This window comes from Hemicordylus capensis, chromosome 6 (assembly GCF_027244095.1).
Source record: "Hemicordylus capensis ecotype Gifberg chromosome 6, rHemCap1.1.pri, whole genome shotgun sequence".
NCBI classification, from domain to species: Eukaryota; Metazoa; Chordata; class Lepidosauria; order Squamata; family Cordylidae; genus Hemicordylus; species Hemicordylus capensis.
In genome coordinates this window covers 99,031,038-99,058,021 of record NC_069662.1, presented here as the reverse complement: position 1 = coordinate 99,058,021, position 26,984 = coordinate 99,031,038, and the positions used below count along the sequence as shown (strand labels likewise).

Below are 26,984 nucleotides of genomic sequence, written 5' to 3'. Positions count from 1 at the left end.
AGCCATAAAGTCATTGGCATATCGCTTGATGGCTGCTAAAGCAACTGCCCTTTGCTGCTTTGGGAGGATCAGAAGGGAGTTTATAGGGGAGATCTTACAGTGTTTGATGAGCAACAGTAAAACTCATATTCATGGCCATTCAAAATCTGACTCAGATTCAGAATTCCTGCCTTTTCAACTGTTAAGCAGGCTTGGCTTCTCCTGCTATGGAGATACAACTATTCATTCTGTTACACCCCAGCACAACAGATGGTGTAGCAAAGAAGGCAGCTGGCCCACTATTGTACCATAGGTCAACAGCCCTCCATATGAAGGACAATGAAGAAAACACCATGATGAACTAAATGTCATTGCACATTGTCTAAACAATGAAACAAAATTATGCTTCATATGCTTTATGAAGAGCCTTGTATCTTTGTGCAAGATCTTTGATCTACAGCAGGGTTGCTTAACTGTGGGTCCCCAGATGATGTTGGACTACAACTCCCATCATCCCCAGCCATAGCCTTTGTGGCTGGGGTCGATGGGAGTTGTAGTCCAACATCATCTGGGGACCCAAGGTTAAGAAACCCTGATCTAGAGTATCAGGAAAGCGACACTATAGGAAAAACAGCCTGCTACATCATAAGGAAGGGAGGACCCATTACTGATCTTCCTATGATTTGCACTAGGCTGTTACAGTCATAATTCCTGGTTGCTTGTCATTATATCAGAAACAGCTCTGGTTTATCCACATGCCTATCACTTACAGGACTGTTCAGGAGTAGTGCTCACCCTGGAAACAACTTGAGCAAGCTGTTGACAGCCAATCCCTTTATTCACAAACCAGTGGATGAGACCTATACGGACTAACTCAGGTCACCTTTCCAACCATGCCATCTACGTCTCCTTAGTATTAAAAGTAACACTTCCTTGTGGCTTTTGTGGATGTCAGAGCATCTAGCTAATCCAGGGTAAAATAGAAACAAGAATTACTGTGGAAAAACATGACCTAAATTCAATAAGAAAATAATAGGCAAAATAACATTTTCACTAGTGCACTGCCCTAGTAGAAAGAGCTGAAAAACCTAGGAGTTGCAGGAGGACACTCCACCCCCACCCCCAGGCCAAAAAAGAAAAAAGAAAAAGGAAAAAAAAAGTTCCTTAGAAGCAAGGTTCTGCATCTGTCCTAAAAGGTATAGCATAGGTGATAAACTACAAAGTTGACAAAATGATGTTCTCTGTGAAAAACCTACCACTTTTTTGAGGACAAAATTATTTGATCCAGAGTGATACCAAATCCTTTATGGCATCTAGCCAAGCACAAGCATTTGTTCACAATTTTCAGTTAAGTGTAGTTATCAATATTAGAGCTAGCTGGAGGGAAGAGAATGGTTGAAATGTAATTGGAACAACTGGTCAGTAATACCAAGATGGGCCAAAAGGCACATACTACTGCTCAGAGGGAAATACAAAAGGCTTTCAATATATCACTCAGCTACCTCAGTCTAAATATCATATCCTTTTAAACAGATCCAGGCTGGGTGTTCTTGATGCTACTTTGAGAGAAATGGAAACAAATAATCCAAGCAGGGGAAAGAACACTCCAGATGGTTGCACTATTATTTGTAAATCATATTCACATCATACAAATAATCTTTGTATCATAGATAAGCCATCTTTGGTACAGTTAAATGAAGTAATGCTTTTTGAAGGACTCCAGTGGGACAGCCATGTTAGTTACAATAAAGACAAAAAGGAGCCTTACAGCACCCTGAAGACTAGCAGATTCATTGAAGTCTATTATCTTTAAGATACTACAAATTCACTCTTTTTGAAAAGAAGAACTGTATGTCTTTATGTGAGAGATTGATATATTTGGCTGAAACGTTTTCAAATGATAAAAGCCTGAGTGTTTGAGAAAAGATGGCTCGTTGCCCTACAAGGCAGCAAAGACCTACAACGGAGTGTCCTACTATTTGCATCAAGCTGCTATAGCCATAAAATTAAGCTGGTCTCTGTGATGAATATGGAGAATGAAATACAGTAAAGCCCTTCTTGGGGAACAGGACAAGGGTCTTTAGTAGATATCATATGCTGTTGCTGGCAAACCCAGAACTGGGATACAGGATGAGGCTCCAGAACTCTGTAATGAGAATGAAGAAAAGGTTAGGTTCAAATTGAGATCTCCCTTGGTAGCAAAAGGGAAACTCAAAGACTGCATTGGAAACAAGAAGTCACACTATGGTGTTTTTTGTAGTTTAAAAAGATTATTATGTAAAGACATGAATACAATTGTTTTAAAAGGTATAGAACTTCCAGTCTGGTTAGGAAGTTATAATCCTGCCCTCAGTCCTGTGCAAGAGTCCTCAGCGTAGTGACAATTATTATAATTCACATTTAGAATGAGATTTAGAAGATACTCAGGGAAATAGACAAAAGGATGTCCCGCCCACCCAGTGTGCCTATCTGCTTCTGACATCTAGAGACATCCTTGCAAGGGTGTAAGATTCCAACAGTTAATGTGTTTTAATATTTTTAAAACTTAATGTGTTTTAATCCCAAGTGGACACCTGGGATGCCAGAGTGGAGCAGGCATGTTTTTGTACCTGACCATGCATATTGGCAAGACAGGACAGGTATAATCTGACCAAGCTTTCTGTTATACTGCAAAATCAATCTTAGCAGTTTATTTTGGCCTGTTAAGCATGTAGGTGGTGAAATAATTGTGGCAGATAATAGCGTACAGATTTAACACAACCTTAAGGTACAATTTGGCAGACATGGGCCATTTTTACCTTGACAAAAATATATTATCCTCCTCAGACATATGCTCGTGAAACCTGTCAATTAGCAGGACCCTGTACATGTGATCTATTTTGTCCCATAATTTAGATATTATCCATTTTTCTACTCCAGCAATTAGCGATTGACAGAAGCAGCTCTCCAGCTGGATTCCAATATGCTCAAAGGGAATTATTTATAAAACCTCAGTATTCCATGAGACTATAACTTCTGCATTTTACTTCTGCTAAGTAAAGTAAAGTGTGCCGTCGAGTCGATTTCGACTCCTGGTGCCCACAGAACCGGTTTTCTTTGGTAGAATACAGGAGAGGTTTACCATTGTCTCCTCCCACGCAGTATGAGATGATGCCTTTCAGCATCTTCCTATATCACTGCTGCCCGATACAGATGTATCCCATAGTCTGGGAAACATCGTCACCAGCGGGGATTTGAACTGGCAACCTTCTGCTTGTTAGTCAAGCATTTGCCCACTGCACCACTTGCTAGCCTACTAAATATCCACATAGAAGAAACCACATTCTTTGTTATGAATAAAACTGTTATAGCATTTTTCATCATATCTCATTTAAGTTTGCACACAACCTAAAATTGCGATTTCTTACACAAGATCATATCATTTACACCATGTTAAATAATCCAGAAAAACAATCACCCCCTGATTCTGTATTCACATTCACTAATGTGAATTATAATGCCCATCTCACTTATCCACATGCATTGTAGGATAGGGTGGGTGGGGAAATGACTACTACTACTAACTGAGCAAAGAGGCACCTTTTACCGTGGTGATTCTCTTTATTTAGCAGGGGGAGAGTAACTGGCCCTATCCACCCCCAGCACAGTACTTCCAGTGACTGTTGCTGGTGTGTGTCTTATGTTTCTTTTTAGAATGTGAGCCCTTTGGGGACAGGATTCCATCTTATTTGTTTGTTATTTTTCTGTGTAAACCGCCCTGAGCCATTTTTGGAAGGACGGTATAGAAATCAAATTATTATTATTATGACTGCTATGTTTATATATTGCTTTTCAACAAGAGTTCTCAAAGTGGTTTATACAGAAAAACAACAATAAAAAATGGTTCCCTTTCCCTAAAGAGCTCACAAGCATAATGTAGACACCAGCAGCAGCCACTGGAGGGATGCTGTGCTGGGGTTGGACAGGGCCAACACTTTTACTACTATTTAACCACCTTAATTTTAAGCATGATTTTTGAGCTAAAGTGTGGTTGCTCGAGTGTTCTTTAGATTACAGTGGTCCAGTCCTAACAATATAGCCCCAGGCACACACAATTACGAAGAGGACATGCCAAGAGTGTGCCCGTGTCGTGACACGCTCTGTGAACATCCCTTTATCACATGGAGGAGGCTGTTCATCCAAATTGCCCCTATATACATCCTCCAAGGACTTGTTTACACTTGTTTGCAAGACCGTCAGGGACATATTTTCAGGAGGCACAGAGAACTGCAGAAAGAAGGGGGAAGTGGTGAAAATCACCTGTACCCTGTTGTGCACAAAAACATTATTTGGCAATGATAGTCTGTACGGGGGCCACTATTCTATTTACCTGAATTTTAGACTAGAAAGCTCTTCTCATGATCGGTGAGAAGAGCTTCTTCTGGGTCTGCAGGGAAAGTGGGCTTAGCCCGCTCTCCCCGCAGATGATCAAAAGGCAGCCCTGGGAAGTTGGATAGGCCACCCACACGACTCTGAGCCCGGTGGTTCCCACAGTCCCTGGAAAGCGGGCTAAGCTCCCTTAGCCCACTTTCCAGGGTTCGTGGGAATAGCCTCTAGGTTTTTTCCACATTCTTTGCTGTTAGAAATCAAAAGGCCATCTTAAATTCAGAGGCCTGTTCCTTCTAGGTAAATACAAGTTTAACCTGTGTTTTTACAGGTATAACCTATTTTTAAAAGGGGCTCATCTTAAATTCAGTCCTCTTCTATTTGGGTAAATACAGTATTGATCTCTTCTAATGGGTTTTAGCTAACTTACATTAAGAAATGTATATGGGCACCCTTTGTGTTTGCCTCACAGAGCAACCAAACAAGTAAAGGTAAAGTGTGCCGTCGAGTTGTTTTTGACTCTTGGTGCCCACATAGCCCTGTGGTTTTCTTTTGGTAGAATACAGGAGGGGTTTACTATTGCCTCCTCCCACATAGTATGAGATGATGCCTTTCAGCATCTTCCTATATTGCTGCTGCCCGATGTACAGGTGAAACTCGGGAAATTAGAATATCATGCAAAAGTCCATTAATTTCAGTAATGCAAATTAAAAGGTGAAACTGATATATGAGACAGATGCATTACATGCAAAGCGAGATAAGTCAAGCCTTAATTTGTTATAATTGTGATGATCATGGCGTACAGCTCATGAAAACCCCAAATCTACAATCCCAGAAAATTAGAATATTACATGGAACCAAGAAGACAAGGCTTGTAGAATAGAACAATATCGGACCTCTGAAAAGTATAAGCATGCATATGTATTCAGTACTTGGTTTGGGCCCCTTTTGCAGCAATTACTGCCTCAATGCGGCGTGGCATGGATGCTATCAGCCTGTGGCACTGATGAGGTGTTATGGAAGACCAGGATGCTTCATTAGCGGCCTTCAGCTCTTCTGCATTGTTTGGTCTCATGTCTCTCATCCTTCTCTTGGCAATGCCCCATAGATTCTCTATGGGGTCAGGTCAGGCGAGTTTGCTGGCCAATCAAGCACAGTACACTGTATGCTTTTCAGAGGTCCGATATTGTTCTATTCTACAATCCTTGTCTTCTTGGTTCCATGTAATATTCTAATTTTCTGAGATTGAGGATTTGGGGTTTTCATGAGCTGTACGCCATGATCATCACAATTATAACAAATTAAGGCTTGACTTATCTCGCTTTGCATGTAATGCGTCTGTCTTATATATCAGTTTCACCTTTTAATTTGCATTACTAAAATTAATGGACTTTTGCACGATATTCTAATTTTCCGAGTTTCACCTGTAGTACCAGTGGGGATTCGAACCAGCAATCTTCTGCTTGTTAGTCAAGCATTTCCTACGTGCATCATTAGGTGGCTAAGAAAACAAGTACAATAAGGTTAAAGGCTAAGGGTCAAGACAGGATGTAAAGAAAAAAGAGCAGTACCTCATCACTTTTTTTCAGCAGAGAATCTGCCTTTTTTCTTAGAAGCTTCTCTGAAAGATAACCTTGGTGAGGGAAAGTCCCTGGTGTGGGATGTGAGGTGGCTGTTAATGCCTCAAAGTAAATTGGTTGATAGGAAAAAGCGTGTTCATCTTGCATTTTTAAGTTAGACTGGAAATCAAAAGAATAAAATTTGGTATTTAAAAGATGTAGCATTTAAGAGAATGCTTTCTTCGTTATGAGCCCGGCTGCCTATTGAGATCACCTGGGGAGGCCCATCTACATTTACCACCAGCTCCTCTGGTAGCTACTCAGGGATGGGCCTTCTCCATTGCTGCCCCAAGGTTTTGGAATGCACTCTCTGCTGCTGAAATAAGATCCATCCCATCTCTGACAGCTTTTAAAAGAGCTGTTAAGACACATTTATTCAACCAGTCTTTTAATTAGATTTATAGAATCTATCATTGTTAAATTGTTTTAATGTTTTTAATCTGTGTTGTTTTAAACTGCTGAGAGATATGAGTTTTGGGTGGCATATACTGAAGATTTGCTAAATAAATATAATAAAAAATAAAATAAAATATGTTGTGGCCAACTTGCTCAACACAGAGTATATTTGGGGGGAAAACGCTGTTCTGCAAGCTTTCCATTGGCTGCAAACAAAATGAGCAACACACTAATTATTTTGAGTTATTACAACTACTTGTACTTTTGTAGTTGGGGCGGGGAGAAAGCTGTTGTGTTGGTCCATTAGAAAACAATCCAAGCAGAAAAAGTGTCATAATAGCTTTATTAGGACCAACTGAAACATCACAAAGAGATGAGTTAGCTTTTGAGTTGTACAGAACAAAGACCTTCCTGAATCACCACCTAAAGACTGTAATGTACTATAATGCTTCTACATGGCTGCACAACTTCGGCTTTCCTGCAGATGCTGGACTACAACTTCCACAATCCCAGACTACTGGCCACTGTGGCTAGGGATGATGGGAGTTGTAGTCCAAAAAGAACTGGAGGCGCCAAAATTGGGCAGCCCTGCCCGACATCAACATGTTTGTCTTCCTACTCCTCCTGTATTAAACATTAAGCCAGCGTGAGAAAGAACTCTGTGAAATTTGAAAACTGCTTTGTGATTTTTAGTTGGTCCTAATAAAAGGTATGACAGTTCTTGTTTGGATTTGTACTCCTGTGCATTTGACATTAGGTAACTCTTGGCTCCTTTATAAAGAATGCAGCATTGCATCATGATGGTGGCAGAAATTGATTGTATTAAAATATTACATTTCCTGCACTTGTTTCTCTATCTTTTAAAGGGTAAAGCATACCTTCCAACCATGCCTGTTTTACTGGGACAATCTCTGTGCACAGGATGAATGGAAAGTGTGTCCCAATGCAGAGCTTATCAGTTGCTTTTTCTGAATTTCTGTTATTTCTGCTCTGAATATTTTAGTGCTTTGGAAGTGAGGTATTTGCCCAACAATTAATGTGCGGATTTAGGACACCTAGATATCAAGATACTGTATAAATTTTGAAATTAATTTGAAGACGTCGTTGGCAAATCATACACTGGACCATAATGAAATTACTACCAGTTCATTGTTTGTTTGTTTTCACACTGTGAAGCCCTTGTGTTTATGTTAAAAGGGAATGCAAGCATCTACGGAGCTTACATAATATGGTGACATATTATGGTGATAGGAGCGTAGTATACAGCAGAACTGTCAGTGATTGCCCTCCAGTGCTGCCATTTTTAGGCATTCAGTGACATGTCATTTCTGTAGTATGTTGATCATAATATGATCCAGAGGGGAAAGGGGCCAGGATATACAAGGGTTGGTAAGCCTCTCTAGTTAGAGTCATTTTAACATTCCACAAAGACAAACCTTAGTTTGTTACTGCACATGCCCCACAACAGGTAGCTTCAGCCGATCACAGCTCCTTGAAAATATACCTGTTTGCAAACAATTGCCTACTGCATCCCCACTTTATATTTCTAGCCTACTTTCCAGTAGGCTTACAAGATCACCCGTCATTCTGTGTGTCTCTGTCCCCCTGCTATCAACCTTGCAATGCCCAGACCAATATGAACCAAATTGGGTACAGTTGTAGGGAAACATAGGGATACCTCAACGGCGTAGTTTGTGATGATGTCATCTACACTGATTCATGATGGTGGACGCAGACACCTTTGAGGCGCAAGTGGGCTAACTTGTGAACTGCTTAACTGATTTGAACCAAATTTGCTACAGCTGTAGGGACACATAGTGACACCTCAACAGTGCAGATTGTGACAATGGCATCCAACCCAATTCAAGATAAGTGCAAGTGTACTAACCTGAGGACTGTCTAACTGATTTGAACCAAATTTGGTATAGTTGTAGTGAGTGACACACAGGGACACCTCAATGGTGTAGTATGTAATGATGTCATCCACCCCAATCCAAGATGGCGGACGCATGAACATTTGAGGTGCAAGAGATCTAATTTTTGGACCTCAGTTTGAACCAAATGTAGCCCAGTTGTAGAGACAGTGAAAGAGAAGTAGGCTGATTAGTTCTTACTAGAACAACTTGTTAGATATGCACTTAGAAAATCTTAGAAATGTATGGTGGAAAGTGGTCAATATGCACACAGACAACAATATTGTATGACTGTTAACCTCTAACATGAAGATAGAAGGTCTTAATTATACAGTCTTGGTGGGGCACCAGAAAAAAATTGAGGGGGTTGCCACAGAAGGGACAATGTGCATTTCAGGGTGGGCAAACTGTGCCCCACATGTTGGATTTCTGAAACAGAAATGGGGAGCAGGTGGAGGGGCAAACTACTTGTCTGAGAGGGTGCTTGCTCCCCTTGCTCCACAGCCACCCTCCATCCCTATTATTCTCTGAATGATGCTTTCAGAAGTCAACCCAGAAGGTCTTCAATAAAGCTGGGACTTATCCAGCACATCATCTGCAGGACTGGACCTGCCACTGGTATTTTATATCAATAACAACTGAAATATTATAACCTCATTATGCCCCAGAAAATGCATTATACGAGTCAACTTACTTTCTTGGCATATTGCCAGCATTTGATGGAAGAAAACAGGTACCACCGTTCTTGTATCGTGACCTTGATGAGGGTAGTGCCCCTCTCTTGGTCCTTTTAGATCTCTCAGTGGCTTTCGATACCATCTACCATGGTATCTTTCTGGAGCGTCTGCGTGGGTTGAGTATCGGGGGCACTGTTTTGCAGTAGTTCCGTTCCTTCCTTAATGGGCGCTTTCAGTTGGTGTGTATTGGTGGCGAGTGCTCTGCCCTGTGGCCACTCCTTTGTGGGGTACCTCAGGGCTCAGTTCTCACACCCATTCTTTTTAATCTCTACATGAAACCGCTGGGGCATGTCATCTGTCATTTTGGGGTGAGATTCCATCAATATGACGATGATACTCAGTTGTATATTGCCACCCCAGGCCACTCCAAAGACGCCGTTTCTGTGCTTGCCCAGTGTCAGGAGGCTGTCAGGGTCTGGATGGGCCAAAACAAGCTCAGACTTAATCTCTCCAAGACCAAGTTGCTCTTGCTTACTCCTCGATCTGGTCAATTGCTGAGTCTGAATCTCACCCTGGAAGGGGTTGCGATGCCTCTGAAGGAGATGGTCCATGACTTGGGGGTCCTCTTGGACTCGTGGCTCCTGCTTGAGCAGCAGGTGGAGGCCGCTGCTCGAGGTGCCTTTGCCCAGCTTCGGCTTGTCTGCCAGTTGCGGCCCTACTTCAACCGGCAGGCCCTGGCAACAGTAACTCATGCCCTCGTTATCTCTTGTCTGGATTACTAATGCACTCTACCTGGGCTTGCCTTTGAAGATGACCTGGAAGCTTCAGTTGGTCCAGAATGCAGCAGTCTGCCTGCTTATGGGCGCTAGGAGATATGATAGTGTGACACCTCTCTTGCAGTTGCTGCATTGGTTACTTATTTGCTTCCGGGTCCAATTCAAAGTGCTGGTTCTCACCTTTAAAACCCTTCAGGGCTTAGCACCTGCTTACCTTCAGGACCACCTCTCCCAGCCAGTCCTGTCCCGTCCTGTTAGATCTTTTCAGGTTACCCTTCTTTTGTCCCTGGTCTCAGAGAGGTCCGTAGTACTAGGGCCCATGGAAGGGCTTTCTCTGTTGCTGCCCCTTCACTTTGAAATTCTCTTCCCCCCCAGATTTGGTCTGCCTCCTCCCTTTCAGCCTTTAAGATCTTATTGAAGATGTTTCTTTTCCGCCAGGCGTTTGCCCTTTAAATCTCTCTCTCTCTCTCTCTCTAATCTAGGATGTTGTTCTTGCCTTGTACATCGCCCTGAGTCTGTGGATTGGGCAGTATATTAATTCTTTTAATAAATAAAATAAATTCTCTACACACCTGGCCCTGTTCTCTCTGGTTTCTCCTTGTCCAACCCATTGTGCTTAGGACTGCAGTCGGATTATTGTGACAAGACTCCTGGTTACATAATTGTCAGTGCATGTGCAGACAAGTTGTTCATAAACCAGTTACAAACTCTACTGCAATGCTCCTCCTAGGAAAACAAGTAGGAAATAGATTTGAAGAACTTGGCAAAAGGCAGGTGAATGTCGACAGATAAACACTACCACAAAAAATGCTTCTAGATGGAAAAGGAACAAATTGTTTTATCAAAGAGCTGCTTCCTACGGTAGCTGGAGCAAAGGCATTAGATTTTCATGCTAGAAAATTACGGAAGCGAGCAAGTACTGTTCTTTGCTATAATTTGTGCAGAGATTTGAAGATGCCATTCCCCATATCATCCTCTTTCATGATGTGAATGCCTATACCAACTCCTTGGGTGCTTGCACACCATCAGAAGGCAGTGGTTTGGGGCTTGGAAGAATCCCCATACTGTCTGTCCCCATACTAGATAGATGAGCTCTGCAACCCCTGCTCCCAAATGAGCGCTACAGTGGCAAGCTTGAATCAGGGAAGTCCCCCAAGAATAGAGAAAACCTTCCCACAAAGCACCACACAGCCAAATGGTGGGAAACCCCATGATATAAGCAGCCATGCTCTGATTGGCCATGAGGGGCAGGAAGCAGGTCCAGCCCTATTCAAACCATTGCTAGCATGGGACCATAAAGCAAGTTGCGCAGAGTGGCGTGTGCAGCCACTCGAGCTGCAGCGCTCTCTCACAAACATGGTAGCCGGCTGCCAGGACCTGAAAAAACCAGGAGAAATGGATACGTGATCGACAAGCCTAGGTACCAGAGCTCCTGCTCTTCATTAACCTGGGTTAAGAGTGAGGGTTAGAAGCAAGATTACACAGATTTGGACTATCAGGGCTTGGGGCATTTGCTCTGGTTCACACATGCATGCAGCCCTGGGTTAGAGGCAGATAACCCTGGTTTAGCTGCTCGTATGGTTTCTTGTGATGCCATTGTGCTTGTTTAAAATATCATTTACTTTTAAAGATTTTAAAAGTTTAACAAGACATGTCTAGAACTAGCAATGAAAGTTGTATTTCTAAGCAAATAAGCAAAGCCAATATCTGAATTGATAAGAAATTCAGCTGTAAAATCGACTGAAATTGAAATCATTGGAGTTTGCTTCTATGCAAATGCAATGAGGAGTGAGCTGTTAGTCAACTGTAACCACAGCTGTTACTTTTCTGCTCAAAAGTAATCTAAATTCAGCACAAAAAACCCTCATACACAGTATTGAAAAAATATGCAAATAAATACAACCTATTTGTTCATTATGTAGAAACCTGCCTAATTTGCAGTTTACATTCTGAGGCTATCTGGCTGTTTTAGAGGATTTTTTTCCCCTTACAAGGAGGAGTGGCATGTTTTATTGCCAGCTAGGCAGGGGGAAAGGGCGTGGCTTGCTCTTGTGTAGGGTTGCCAACCCTTCAGGATTGGCCAGGAGTCTGCAGGAATCAACATTAAGATCCAGGGAACAATCCTGGAAATTTTAATGGCTTGATATTGCGGGGGTGGGGGTGGAATACTGTGTGTGTGTATGTATTTTTCCAGGACTAATTTCAGTCATATTTGTCAATGCTACTTTTGTGCCTTTAACAGCAGGTAAAGATTTCCAGTCTGGGAATTAAAACTGTCACTATTGCCTTGTGTAAACAGCAGAAAAAACTGAGAGACTCAAGTCCTTAACTAGGAATTTAATGTTACAAACTGTCTGGAAATCCAGGGGGAAACTTAAAATAGTATAGTACAAGAAGAAAGGCTGCTTGTCTTGAGCCTAGCTCTTTTTGTGTCCTTAAGATGAAAGTAGCACTAGCTACTGCAGTACGCATATTAAAGATAGGTCTCTGTTCCCAAGGGGCTCACAATTCAGTTACACTGCTACAAAGCTACTTGAACTCAGTAGCACTGAAGAATGTCACAGAAAAATGCAGTAATCACCTACTAACTGCTGCATATTACATGGCTGTCAAAAGATAGCACTGAAAAATGTCACAGAAAAATGCAGTAATCACGAACTAATTGCTGCATATTACATGGCTGTCAACAGAACGGCTACAGGGGACAGTTCAAAAACTACTACGGTGCTGGGCAGCAGAGAGGGAGTAGCTAGTTATAACTTTGATTCCTAGAATTAAAAACCAGCTGTTAATCTTTCAGGTCTCTATGAATACACTGCTTGGGTGCAATGCAGAAGTCACGCACGAAGACATATTTGCACTTAAGCTGTTTCAATAGTAAACTGCTTTGGTTGCCTTAAGTCAGGGGTAGGGATGTGCACAAAACCGGTTTGCCTGGTTCGGTTCGAATTCAAACCAGGTTCAAACCAGGAGGGGGAGGTTCGGTTTTGGTTTTGCTCAAACCTCCGCCTGGTTCGGTTCGAAACGGTTCAGACACTCAAAAATTGGTAGGATGGTAGCTGGCACCCAGGGGTACCTGCCACCCAAACCCCAAAGCAATCGGACACTCATACGATTTTTTAAATGAATTTTTGAAAATTATTTCTATTTTTTCTCATAGGATATAATGGGACCCCAACCAGCCCATTATTCCTTATTGTGGAGCACCCATGGGTGCCAACAACCATGCAAACCCCGAAGCAATCAGACACCCCTATGATTTTTTATGAATATTTGAAATATTTTTAATTATTTTTCTCATAGGGTATAATAGGACCCGAACCAGCCCATATCCCCTATTGTGGAGCACCTAGGGGCACAAACATGGGGTAGGTGGTAGACAACCAGGGGTGCCTACTATCCACAAAGTTCCAAGGCAATCGGACACTCCTCTGATTATTGGTGAATTTTAAAATTATTTTGGAATTCCTCATAGAGAATAATGAGGATTGCAGCAAATGTATAGCTTCACGTCGGGGAGAAAGGGGTGTCCTAGAGTGGAGTGTGGTGGACGGTAGTTCCCAAGGTGGGCAAGGAAGCTATCAGAATTATTTGAAAGGAATTGGGCAAAAGGCTGATTTTTAAGTGATTTTTGAAGTTTATGCGACTTTAAGGTTTTTCTCCATAAAGAAGCATGGAGGTGTCAGCAAATGTATAGCTTCACGTCGGAGGGAAAGGGGTGTCCAAGAGCAGAGTGTGGTGGGTGGTAGTGCCCAAGGGGGGGCAGGTAGCTATCAGAATTATTTGAAAGGAATTGGGCAAAGGGCTGATTTTTAAGTGATTTTTGAAGTTTATGTGTCTTTAAGGTTAGCAATGAGAGTGGATTCATAGTTTGTCATTGAAAATCTTATATGCTACCAAAGAATCTACACTCAGAACACTTCAGAAACAACAAAACCCACTACCCCATGGGTTAGCAACCATGGAGGTGGTTGGCACCGTCGCTCTGGGCCACCCCAGCACCCCCCAAGTGCAGTTATGGGGCTGCTGAAACCTCCATTCTTCCCTATGGAGAAAAACCTTAAAGCCACTTGTGGGGTGCTGGGGTGGCCCAGAGTGAGTGGTGGTCTAGTGCAAAGAGGGTGCCAACCACCCCCATGGGTTGCTAACCCACGGGGTACTGGGTTTTGTTGTTTCTGAAGTGTTCTGAGTGTAGATTCTTTGGTAGCATATAAGATTTTCAATGACAAACTATGAATCCACTCTCATTGCTAACCTTAAAGACACATAAACTTCAAAAATCACTTAAAAATCAGCCCTTTGCCCAATTCCTTTCAAATAATTCTGATAGCTTCCTGGCCCCCCTTGGGCACTACCACCCACCACACTCTGCTCTAGGCCACACCTTTGCCCCCGACGTGAAGCTATACATTTGCTGACACCTCCATGCTTCTTTATGGAGAAAAACCTTAAAGATGTGTAAACTTCAAAAATCACTTAAAAATCAGCCCGTTGCCCAATTCCTTTCAAATAATTCTGATAGCTTCCCCCAACATGAAGCTATACATTTGCTGCAATCCTAATTATTCCCTAAGAGGAATTCAAAAATACTTTAACAATTCACCAATATTCAGAGGAGTGTCCAATTGCCTTGGGGTTTTATGGGTGGTAGGCACCCCTGTCTGCCTACCACCCACCCCACTTTTGTGCCCCTAGGTGCTCCACAATAGGGGATATGGACTGGTTCTCGTCCCATTATACTCTATGAGAAAAATAATTAAAAATATTTCAAATATTCATAAAAAATAATAGGACTGTCCAATTGCTTCAGGGTTTGGGTGGTTGTTGGCACCCATGGGTGCTCCACAATAAGGTATAATGGGCTGGTTCAAGTCCCATTATACCCTATGAGAAAAAAATAAATTTTTTCAAAAATTCATATAAAATCGTACAAGTGTCCGATTGCTTTGGGGTTTGGGTGGCAGGTACCCCTGGGTGCCAGCTACCACCCTACCAATTTTTGGATGTCCAAACCAATTTGAACCGGTTCAAATCGAACCACCCCCTGGTTCGGTTCGAATTTGAACCTGCAGCTCAAACCTGATGGCTGGTTCGGTTCGAATTCGAACCGGTTCGCACATCCCTAGTCAGGGGTCCTCAATCCTGGACCCCCAGATGATGTTGGACTACAACTCCCATCATCCCCAGCCACAATGGCCAGATACTGTATATGGGGAGTTGTAGACTTACAACATCTGGGGGCCCAAGATTGTTGACCCCTAACTTAAGCGGTCTGTGGATTGCATTCAAGGCGGCAACGGACCTTTAGGCAAAGCCCTATGCTGCATCCCCTAAAGCAGGGGTTCTCAACATTGGTTTGCCAGATATTATTGGACTTCAGTTCCCATAATCCCCAACCAAAGGCCGTTGGGGCTGGGGATTATGGGAGTTGAAGTCCAGAAACATCTGGGGACCCAACGTTGCGAATCCCTGCCCTAAAGGTACACTGGGCCCCTGTCTCCAATGATAAACACTGCCCCCTGATGATGCCAGATAGCTTTCCTGAATCTGGGTGGGCACTACGGGCAGGGAAGCAGGGGACCAGCAGGCACAGAGCCAGGAAATCTAACCAGGCAGCAGGCATATACTGTGACTGCTCATGGCTGCGCCTACCCTGGCAAGGTAATACTGAGTAATAGTGTATGTTCTCCTTCAGCATGGACGGCCGTTTTTAATTTTGTTGTATCAGGAGGCTGGGACATCTAGGAAACTGAAAAAGGCTCCGCATTCTGCGGAGGAGGACATCCACCAGGACTACTTACCATCACCCAGTAAATCTGCCCAGGGCTTAATAGGGAGGCTTATCAAGCAGTGGTGGGCATTAGTGGATGCTGGGGCTTCAGGGGTCAGCCAGGTAGAGTGGTGGGTCCTCAGAGGCCTTTGGGCCTCTGCTCAGCCTAGCTGACTCCTGACTGCACTTCTTGAATAGGTCTGCTTAAGGACCAGAATCTAAAATTTTAAAAGATCTCACGTGTACACATTCCTTCCCTCTTTAAGTTTAGCAATGCTCAACCTAATCAACTGCCTATTGTAAATGCTGCCGTCATACACACAATCAAAAACTGCATTCTACACGGGCTTGGGAGCTGTGTGTGCTCTCAATTTTCAATTGTGTGGAAGCAAGGTAGGAGAAAACCTGGGTAGCTTTTCCTCCAACCCTGCTTCCACACATTCACTTCTACCCAGATTTTCCTCCCACCTTGCTTCCACACAGCTGAAAATGGGGAGCACACACAGCTCTCAAACCCGGGTAGAACACATTTTTTGTTTGTGTGAATAACCTCATGCTATATGAAGCTGCCTTATCCTGAATCAGACTGATATGAATCTAGGTTATATATATAGGTTAGCAGTTCTAGCATCAGGTTGGTGGGTAAAAAAAACTTACCCAGAGTTTTTGTGGGCCCTCTTAGCAGTGCAGTGGTACTGGTAGCCACCACCTTTTTTCACCTCTAATACTGTGCCCCTCCACCACTGGATGTAATGGTAGGGGCACTGTATTATCAGCAAAGAAAGATAGTGGCCACCAAGAAATACTACAGTCAACACCACTGCCAAAGTAAGACTCCAGCAAACCCTTGTGGGGGCTTATAGCAGTAACTTGGAGCACCCTCTGGCAGAAGCAGTAATGCCACTGGGGCATTGCATTGTGGGTTTAAAAAAAATGGCAGCAAGCCACCAGTGCAATGGCCAAAGAACACACCAGGCCCCTCTTGTCACTACAGCAGGCCTGCTCAACTTAGGCTCCCCAGCTGTTTTTGAACTACAATTCCCATAATCCCCAGCCACAGTGACCAACAGCCAGGGAGTATAGAAACTGTAGGCCAACATCTGCAGGAGGGCCTGAGTTGAGCAGCCCTGCCCTACAGTAAACCATTAAAAGAGTAGGGGGGACGCTTCCCTCGGTGGTAAGCAGCAGCAGCAGCAACAACTGGAAGCACTACTTAGCAGCAGTCATCTTTTTTTCACCAGGGCCTCAGGAATCAGCTGTGGAGCCTCTTGAAAGTCTTTGACCCTCGGCCAGTGTCCAAGCTGGCTGACCGCTGAAGCAAGCCCTGTAAGTCGGAACTATTTGCACTGATTGCCAGCAGCTCTCCAGCACTTCAGACAGGGTCTTTCCCAGACCTTCCTGGAGATGAGGGATGTGCATGAACCTGTTCGAGCCTCCGAACAGGTTTGAAAGGTTCGAAGCTCAAAGGTTCGAAGGCGGAAGGGATAACTTTAAGGGTGGGGGAGGGTGCACTTAACCCCTGCTGTGTGTTTCCCCCGCCGATTCTGGATAAAAAAAAAACCAGTCCGGCCGGGCAGCAGTGTACCTCCCTGCCACCCCATCCTCTCAGACCAGAAGTCAGCAGCAGTAGCCTGTGCGTATGCGCACGTTGGGCTCACTCACACGTGAGACGTGCACACCTGCCGACATGTGCACAGGCTACTTCCGCTGACTTCCGGCCCAAGGACAGGGTGGCAGGGAGGTATGCTGCTTCCCCACCGGACCAGTTTTTTTAGCGAGTGCCAGCATGGGAAATGCAGATGGTGGTGGTGATGGTGGGGTAAGTGCACCCTCCCCTGCCCTTAAAGTTATCCCCCCTGCCGGTTCTGTGCACATCCCTACTGGAGATACCAGAGACTGAATCTGGGACCTTCTGCATGCAAAGCAGGAGTTCTGCCACTGAGTGAGCCCCGCTGCCATGTCTCCTAAACACATGCAACGATAGTGTGCAGTGAGGTGGGAAATTACGTACATGGGAGCTTTCAACTCTGAAATACATTCTGCCAGGCATGTCAGCCGGCTTGCATTAACAATGAGTTGTATTAGAGAGAGGAATAACCAACAAAGTCCTATTTGGGTGATGCAGAGCCTATGTCTTAGGCAATAACTGAAATCCACGACTTCTCAAGATTACTGGAAGCAGAAAAGGCATGGTGGGAGGCCATCTACATGTATTTCACAGAATGGGAGCATTTTAGAATTGGAAAATACATTGGAAGCCTCCAAGCCCAACTCCCTGCTCTGTGCAGGGAGCTGCTACAGCATCGCTGGCAGATGGCTGTTAGGGATGTGCACGGAACCGCGGCGGGGCGGTTCAAAGGCGGAGGGGGTGCTGCTTCAAGAGTGGGGGGGTGCACTTACCCCTCCCACTGCTTTCCCCCCACTGGCGTCCTTTTTAAAGAAAGCTGATTGGGGTGGCAGCATACCTCCCTGCCGCCCCATTGGCCGGATATGGCTGGTAGTCCCTAGCACGCGCCCTGACCGGATATCAGATATGGCTGGAAGTCCCCAGTGCATGCCCTGGCCATATCCGGCCAACGGGGTGGCAGGGAGGTACACTGTCGCTCTGATCACCGACGGGTGTGTGTGTGTGTGTAAGTGCACCCTTCCCCGCTCTTAAAGTGGCACCCCCTCCACCTTCAAACCGGTGGAACCTCCGGTTCTCCAAACAAGTTTGGAGGCCCATAAAGGGCCTCGAAACTGGTTCTGTGCACATCCCTAATGGCTGTCTAGCTTCTATTATATAAAGACATTTAAATAATCTATTTCTACAGCCACATATGAAGTGCAGCATAAGAGTTGATTTTGTTGCAGCTGCATACATTGGAGAGATTGCGGTCGCATCAATTGCCTGGACCACATGATGCAATCAATGCATGTGCTACTTCGTATGTGACAAAATCCATACTTTCCCCTGCACAGCTATTATGCTTGTGTAGGAAAAATGTCACAGACGAAGTGACCCACAACTTTATTAACAGTCTAACCCAAAATTCATTCACTTGGAAGTAATTCCCATTTATTTCAATGGTGCTTACATGCCCAGGAAGCACAATATTGTCTCCTGAGAGTTCATTCTTATATTACCAGAGCCATGGTTGAGGTCTATCAACAGCTACTAGTCTGAGGGCTATAAGCCACCTCCAGCCTCAGAGGCAAGATGCCTCTGAATACCAGTTGCAGGGGAGTAACAGCAGGAGAGAGGGCATGTCCGCAGCTCCTGCCTGTGGGCCTCCAAGTGGCACCTGGTGGGCCATTGTGTAAAACAGGATGTTGGACTAAATGGGCCTTGGGCCTGATCCAGCAGGGCTGTTCTTATGTTGCCATTATGTGGCTCTAATCCATGATGCTCTAATATTTATATACAGGAAATTATGAAGGCAGTCCAATAATGTGGTAGTTCCCTACACCAGAGTGCCTCTGCCCACCCTTAGAGGTGAGAAATTAGCACAATCGGAGTAACCAAGATGCGGGTCTGTCGTGAATGGTTTCCTGTCCAAAGAATCTTCTGTCTTGATTTCTATCCTGATTTTCTGTCTCAAATGATTTCCTGTTCAGTTAATACACTCTTCCTGGCAACATGGGATTGCATCAAGGGGAAGTTGCTCCCATGCTGCTCTGTGTGCGCACACACACACGCATGTGCATGAAAGGGCTCCCAGTTATGTTGAAACCCTTGGATTTAACCTGAGACTGTAAATTCAACTCTCTAGACAATTTCCTTTACATAAAGCTTCATTCTCCACACTAAATTCTTTAAGGCTCTGAACCCGATTTTAACCAAGTTGTGGTGTTTCACTTGCTCCCTTAAGAGAATGACCTAATGCAGTAGTTCCTAACATTTGTTAATTGTTCCTACATCTAAAATGTTGTCATTTTATGAGAGCTTACAACCTCTTGGGTCATTATGTTATAGCAGCTTTTCTATTCCACTGATATAAGTAAGTTTAATTGTGGTTTCCCAGCATTCATTAAAGGTAAGATGTGTTCTTCCAACTGTGATTTTCAAATATGACAGATTAAATTAAGCATTGCTCAGTACTTCCTTGTGCACCTCCAAGAAGCTCTAAACTATACAGAGTCCAACAAGAACTGAAATTCTCCCATATTCCTTTTCTTCTTTTTGTTAAAATCTGTTAGCAGATTCAAATTACTTTATTATGGCAGAACCAACAAGCAGATAGCCATCAACAACAAAACTGAAAATCTTGTTATCCTGAAGTATATCCTGGCTATGCCACTAACTTGAAATGTGTCCTTGAGAAAATCATTTAACAATGCTCTGTGCCTCAATCTCCTTGGCCTCTGTGCCTCAATCTCCTGATTTGTAAACTGCAGATAGTAGCAATTCATACTTCATTGGATGTCACAGATGACAGGGTTTGTGAATAGCTGCAAAGGTGAAAATACTAGATCAGACAGTGTTTGTGAAAAATAAATATACAGCCATGCACATGTAATTCATTTATACAATGAGGAGGAAGATGGGAAGGGAAAGCGTTTTATGTGTGGCTTATTCAAACCAAACATACACATGCATCCTGATCCGACTAAAAGGGATGCACATAAGCAAGTTTTTGTGCAGGTCATAGGAACATAGGAAGCTACCATATACTGAGTCAGACCATGGGTCTATCTAGCTCAGTATTGTCTTCACAGACTGGCAGCGGCTTCTCCAAGGCTGCAGGCGGGAATCTCTCCCAGCCCTATCTTGGAGGAGCCAGGGAGGGAACATGGAACCTTCTGCTCTTCCCAGAGTGGCTCCATCCCCTGAGGGGAAGATCTCATAGTGCTCACACTTCTAGTCTCCCTTTCATATGCAACCAGGGCAGACCCTGCTTAGCTTAGGGGACAAGACATGCTTGCTACTACAAGACTAGCTCTCCTCTCCACTTGTTGGATCAGGAGCCATAGGCATAAACTGAATGCATCCAGGGGCATAACTATAATAGGGCAAGGGGAGACAATTGTCTGGGGGCCCACTGCCTTGGGGGGCCCCCCAGAGGCTAGGGATGGGCCCGGACCGGTCCAGAGGCCATTGAAAAGGCCTCCGGACCGGTCCAGACCTGGGTGGTTCGGTCCAGGTGTGGGGGGTAGCTTTAAGAGTGGCGGGAGGGTTTACCTACCCCTCCCGCCACATTCCTGCTCTGGCGCCGTAATGTAATGAGTAATTGGGGCGGCAGGATACCTCCCTGCCGCCCCTTCCCCGATCTTGCTCTACAAAAACTCCCAGTAATCCTTTGTGCGTGTGCACATTGTGCGTGCACTTCATGTCACTGACGTGCGCGCACACAAAGGATTACTGGGAGTTTTTGTAGAGCAAGATCGGGGAAGGGGCGGCAGGGAGGTATCCTGCCGCCCCAATTACTCATTACATTACGGCGCCAGAGCGGGAAAGCGGCGGGAGGGGTAAGTAAACCCTCCCACCACTCTTAAAGCTACCCCCCATCCCAGTGCCGGACTGCAGTGTGGCGGTTCCGTGCACACGCCTACCAGAGGCAAGTCACATGAATGACTCCCCCAGCCAAGCACCCGCTCAGGCTTCCCTCAGTTGTATTCATCCTCCAAAATGGATGTGAGTGTTAAGACCTGGAGCTACCAGAACAGCATGTCTTTCTCTAGTACCATTAAATGACTTGCATCGTCCACAATTCACAAAACCTTTAAAAAAATAATATAGGATGATGTTCTATTGTGGCACATAGGTGCCACAATAGGTGTGGTACAACATATATATATATAACACACACAATAAATTTTACTATGCTTTTTGTTACCACTATTCAGCCTCATTTAAGATTTCTTTACTTCATGAGCTAAGCTTCAGTGAGCGGGGGGAGGGGGCATTTTAAAATTGTCTCTGGGCCCACTACAACCTTGCTATGCCCCTGAATGCATCCAAGTATAGATGCTGATGAGACACATTGCTTTCAGTGGGATGCACAATCCACATTCAGGCCCACAACTTGTCATACATAAATGCTGTTTTCAAAGCATGACTATGGCTGGATTGGGGCAACAATGCATTACAAAAGCCGAAGTCCCAACACAGAAGAAAGTAGTGCCGCCATCTGGCTATATTTAGGAATTGCTCAGTTTCTTCTGCAGGCCTTGACATTTTTTCTTTGGCTCCTGGAGCCACCTTAAAAGTGAAGGTGATAGGCTGCTGCTCCTTGCTTCATGTGGGGCTACTCACTCCCAGCAATGCCCTCTGCTACATGTGGAGACAGACTCCTTACTTTGCTTGCCCCCACCTTGCTTGATCACTCCTCTGGGTTGCATCTGTCTGGCTCAGGCATGCAATGGACTGAGAGAACCAGGAGAAGGAGGGAACAAGCAAGGTGGGGCCAGCCAGGTGTATGCTTCTAATACACCCGGGCTGCTCAACTTTGGCCCTCCTGCAGATGTTGGTCTACAACTCCCATAATCCCTGGTTGTTGACCACTATGGCTGGGGATTATGAGAGTTGTAGTCCAAAAACAGCTGGGAGGAGGCTAAACTGAGCAGGCCTGTAATACACGGACCAAACAAACAAACAAACAAAAAGAGATATTTTGGATATGGCAGATCCTGTCGCAGGGAAGCTTTTTGAACTAGATGACCAGTGATGTCTCTCTTCCAAAATCCCCATTGCTACATTTCCATTAATCATGTCCTCTTTCACTCAGTCTGTTATGACTGTGTATTCTTTTACCACATGACATTCCTGTGGCAAACGCAGGGGGTGAGCAACACTATGCACTGAAAGCAGCTACAGAAAGGCAGGAGATAACCTACAAATATTATGCAAAAAAGAGGAGCCATGGACAAACAGGGAGAAAGGAAAGAGAAATAGAAAGTGAGGCAGGGGAACAAAAAGAGATAGAGAAGAGAATGCCAAGTGAAAAGGAGGAAGGAAAATACAAAACTTCAGGGAAATTGCACGTAGGCTTATTCAAATAAGATCCAGGTGGGTGACTAACACACACACACACACACACACACACACACACACAAACCCAGAAAAACTGGCCTGATCTCAATCAAATCAATCAAATTTATTATTACGGACCATGACCAAGAAAACAAGGAACAAAAACAATACAATACAGTAAAAATATACAACATCAAGAGAATAAATTAGATAAAACTAAGATGGCAATAAATTAGATAAAACTAAGAGATACAAAGATGGCAAGGTCATACACAACTAAGTTTATCTCGTCTTATTTTACATGCTGCTGCACAAAATCTTTCAGTCCTCTCTGTAACCTCTGTGTGGCGATCCATTAAAAAAATAAGAAACATAATAATCATCAGAATAACTTGGTTTATCTTTTAAAAGTAGTTCTATCCATATAGGGCAAATAGTCCTATAAAAGGCACAGTGTAAAAGAATGTGCACTACTGACTCAACAACTCCAGCACCACAAGAGCATAACCAATTCCTTAAGGGAATTCCCTTAAACCTCCCTTCTATCACCGCAAAAGGTAACGCGTTAAAGCATGCCTGTGAGAAAGCTCTTCTATGACTTAAAGTGGTCAGGCGTATCAAGTGTCCTGCCGGCTGGGGATAGTTAGAAAAACTGCCTAAGGTATTCTTTGCAGTAATCAAACTTAGTTCTCTTTGTTTCTCCATATCTAGCACTCTTTGCTTAACTATCTTTCTAGCAGCATCAGGTGTTAAAGATGACAGATATTGCCATGAGAACCCACACTTACCAAGGATGACCTGTGAGTTCTTTCGCCAGGATGACTGGAATTCATCTTCCAACACTAATGGCACAAGGCCCAAGGGGCGGGCGTGGAGTTTAAGCCAAAATTAATCATGGCCTGATCTACTTCTGTCCCTTTAAGAAACGTGTGATATGCAGAAATCAACATCAACAGATAAAGATAAACATTATCATCTGCTAATCAAGCTGATTTTAAAGGCACAGGAGCATGGGTAGTTGGCAAGCCTATGGGCATATTATCCTTTATCTGTGAAAAAAACAGATCTGGTGACACATAAGCCAGAATATTGATTATATCTTGCCTTGTTAAAAACATACAAGGTGAGTTGCAATGTTAACATCATTATTCATAGTTATACAGGAATATGAAAAATACCAGCATTATTAAAAATATGTAAAGAGAGGAGTGCCTCCAGGGGCGTAGCTAGAGGAGAGGGGGCCTGTGTTCATCCCTCTCTCGGGCGGCCCCCCAGAGTGAGGGAGACAATGAAGAAAATAGGGAGGGATGGAGCTGGAGGGCCTGCAGGAGCTGGGGGCCCGTGTTTTTTGAACCCTTTCGTTCAATTATAGCTACGCCCCTGAGTGCCTCTAAGCTAGAACACAGTAAGGTTGTTCACGCAACCACAAGGAATGGACTGGGGCAAAGGCAGAAGCCTACCTGCCTTCCCCTCGCCCCCTGAAAACTATCTACCAATCAGGGCTCCGCCACCCACATGCCTACATTTATTTATTTATCAGATCTGTACACCGCCCCAAACTTCCCTTTGTTGGTCCAAAATTTCCTGGCAATCAATGTCATGGGATAAATGTTCTAGTGTTATGTGAGAGGGAGAAAAATTTCTCTCTACCCACTTTCTCCTCACCATGCATGATTTTATAGACCTCTATCATGTCTCCCTTGAGTCGTCTTTTTTCTAAACTAAATAGCTCCAGGTGTTGTAGCCTTGCCTCATAAGAAAAGTGCTCTAATCTTGGTTGCCCTCTTCTGCACCTTTTCCAGTTCTACAATGTCCTTTTTTAGATGTGGTGACCAGAATTGTATGCAGTACTCCAGGTGTGGCCGCACCATAGTTTTGTACAAGGGCATTTTAACATTAACAGTTTTATTTTCAATCCCCTTCTTAATGATCCCTAGCATGGAATTGGGCTTTTTCACAGCTGCTGCACATTGAGTCAACACCTAACACATATTCAAACCAAGACAGTGGCTCTCCAGTGGCTTTTGCTGGTATCCCCTTTTGTTTCTTTTTAGACCACAAACCCCTCTGGGACAGGGAACCATTTCTTCATTTTTGCATTTATTTTGACATGTAAACCACTTGCATCTTTTTTCAAAAAACTGAAAGTCACTATATAAATATTAAAAGCCATCATTATATTGCACAGGTCTATGCAAAGCAATGTGACGCTGGAGTAACTACAGCTCCCCCACACATATACACATGGCTTTGGGGTAACTTTTTTTGCATTCCGACTACAGCCTGACTGTATCAGTGCTTATTTAGCAATCCTGTGCACACTTACCTGGGACTCCCAGGCTGGGAGTAAGCCCCATTGAACGCCATGGAATTAATTAACTTGCAAGTAATGGCACAGTGGGGAAATGCTTGACTAACAAGCAAAGCAGGGGGGAAATGCTTGATGAACAAGCAGAAGGTTGCCGGTTCGAATCCCCGCTGATATGTTTCCCAGACTATGGGAAACACATATATCTGGCAGCAGTGATAAAGGAAGATGCTGAAAGGCATCATCTCATACTGTGCAGGAGGAAGCAATGGTAAACCCCTCCTGTACTCTACCAAAGACAACACAGGGCTCTGTGGGCTCCAGAAGTCCAAATCGACTTGACTGCACACTTTACCTTTAACCATGCATAGGATCGCTGCGAGTTCTTTCTTCTGGAGGCCATACTCTCAACAAGTTTGTTTAGGACTGCAGCCATAACTGGTCCTATATGCAATTTGTTTTTGAAAGAAAAAAGAAACTCTCATCTATCCATTTCACTCTAAAGACGCAATAGTCCCACAGACTTGAAGGGTATAAGGAGAGCCCCATTACTTACTTAGGAAGGAAATACTTTCATGCGTGGAGTGGACTGCAGCTTTAATATCCAAAATCATCAGTGTTCACGCTCATCAGTGGGCAAAGCGAATCCCCTTTTTTCTTAGTATAAAGAGATGGACACAAGCTGCTAGTCCTTCCAGTAGTTAGTCCCGTACAGTTTGCCTCTAGGCCTTCTGCAGGAGACAATCTACAGCCGTTTATTATTTCCCTCCATTTCCAATTGGGCGCACTCAGACACATCCGTGCTGTGCAAAATGCTCCTCCTCGGGATCTATGCCAAGTACCACTGAGATACCTAAAAAGGACGCGCCTGGATTCTTCAACGTCGAGCGGGAGCCTTCTTTCTTGGGAGGAGATAGGGGGCAGGGGAGGGGCTAGACTGTGACTTTCTTCATGGGATGGGGCAATGTGCAACGGGGAACCCGGTGACGAATGCAGTAGCAGCCTTGCCTCCCTCCCCCCGCGCGCGTTTAGGAAGAGGAGGAGTTTTACCTGGAGATCTGAGAGGGAGGAGCAGGAGATGTCGCTGCCTCCCGTCAGCCAGGTAGAGAAGGAAGAGGAGATCGCTAAAGAACCACTGCAGGAGACGCGCTTCTTCCTAGCTTTACTAGGAAAGGGTGTATTGGTCGATCATCTCCGGACAAAGCTGGAGTGAAGAGACCGCCGTCAGCTAGGGGTGGATACCTACCTACCTGCCTGCCTGCCCGCCCACCCAGCGATGGCTGCGGGCTGGTTGACGGCGCGGGTGCTGGCCAAACTTCTGCTGGCTGCCATTCTAATTCTACAGGGGGCGGCAGGTAAGCGAGAACCTAGCAGCTCTCTCTCCACGCCCCTTGGCAGCTCAGGGCTTTGGGTGGGGCCGCTGACCGGAGTCGAAAACTAGCTGCCTATCTCTTTCCTTAAAGCGTGTCTCTGGGGGCACTACTGGCGCGTGGTGTTTTTTTTCACCCGAGGCAACGTGGCCGAGACGCTTGAAAGTTTGCAGAGATGTCGCGAGGAGATCGGAAACTTGCTTTCGAAGTGCCGTGCAATAAGCGTGCTTTGTCCTACGGATGGCACGCAAAGAGCTTTCTGTTTTCGCTCGGAGAAAAATGGTTGGGCTAGAGCCATGCGTTGAAATTATTGAGGAAAAAAGGAAGTGAACAGTGTGCATAATATCCTCTCAGGGCTAATCCTGTTACCTCTACCTCATGATCTTGTAAACTGTAAATCCCGAATATGGAGAGTTTCTTCAATGCACTTTTAAACATTTCTTTCCTTTTTAATTCCTTGCCTAGTTCTTCTTGTATCCCGGTTCTGCTTTTGGCTGATGGGTTATTTCCACGGGTGTGATTATGCTGCTTTTCCCGTGCATACTTGTATACTGTCCACACTCGTTTCCCATTGGTGTGGCTTGTTCGGTCTAGGCCACTTCCGAAAGCACTGCTTTAAGAGTTGGAGCCTAAACTTGTTTGTGCAGACGTGAAATCCCACTAAAGCTGAGGCTTTGTATGCAGAGGGTCCCAAGTTCTGGTAGCAAATCGGAAAAAGAAACCAACTAGTCGGAGCAGGCAATATTGGGCTAGAATATGGAGCAGTGGTCTGAGTCAGTGTGAGGCATCTTCATATGTCTATATAAGTACAATGGGATTTATTTCCTGGTAAATGGATTTCAGTTTTTACTGCTGACTT

General features: G+C 44.4%; 1 protein-coding gene and 1 long non-coding RNA gene across 4 annotated transcripts in view; one reads left to right on the top strand and one right to left on the bottom strand.

Annotated features, from left to right (window-relative positions):
* Positions 1-1,282: 1,282 nt before the first annotated feature.
* On the bottom strand, positions 1,283-25,768 carry LOC128331941 (uncharacterized). 3 transcript variants are annotated; one of them, XR_008310476.1, is made up of 7 exons: positions 25,312-25,768; positions 25,111-25,199; positions 23,236-23,363; positions 19,780-19,926; positions 10,298-10,451; positions 5,916-6,083; positions 1,283-2,125 (listed from the first exon to the last, which is right to left on the bottom strand). It is a non-coding gene; the product is annotated as an uncharacterized LOC128331941 (long non-coding RNA). The 3 variants fall into 3 exon arrangements; XR_008310478.1 differs by lacking the exon at positions 5,916-6,083; XR_008310477.1 differs by lacking the exons at positions 1,283-2,125; positions 5,916-6,083; positions 10,298-10,451 and having other exon boundaries at positions 19,671-19,926.
* The window catches only part of CDCP1 (CUB domain containing protein 1), a 49,914-nt gene continuing 48,661 nt past the window's right edge, over positions 25,732-26,984 (top strand). Inside the window, exon 1 of the mRNA XM_053266011.1 lies at positions 25,732-26,110. Coding sequence (XP_053121986.1) covers positions 26,032-26,110 — 79 coding nt within the window. The 5' untranslated portion in view covers positions 25,732-26,031. The remainder of the gene's footprint in view (positions 26,111-26,984) is intronic.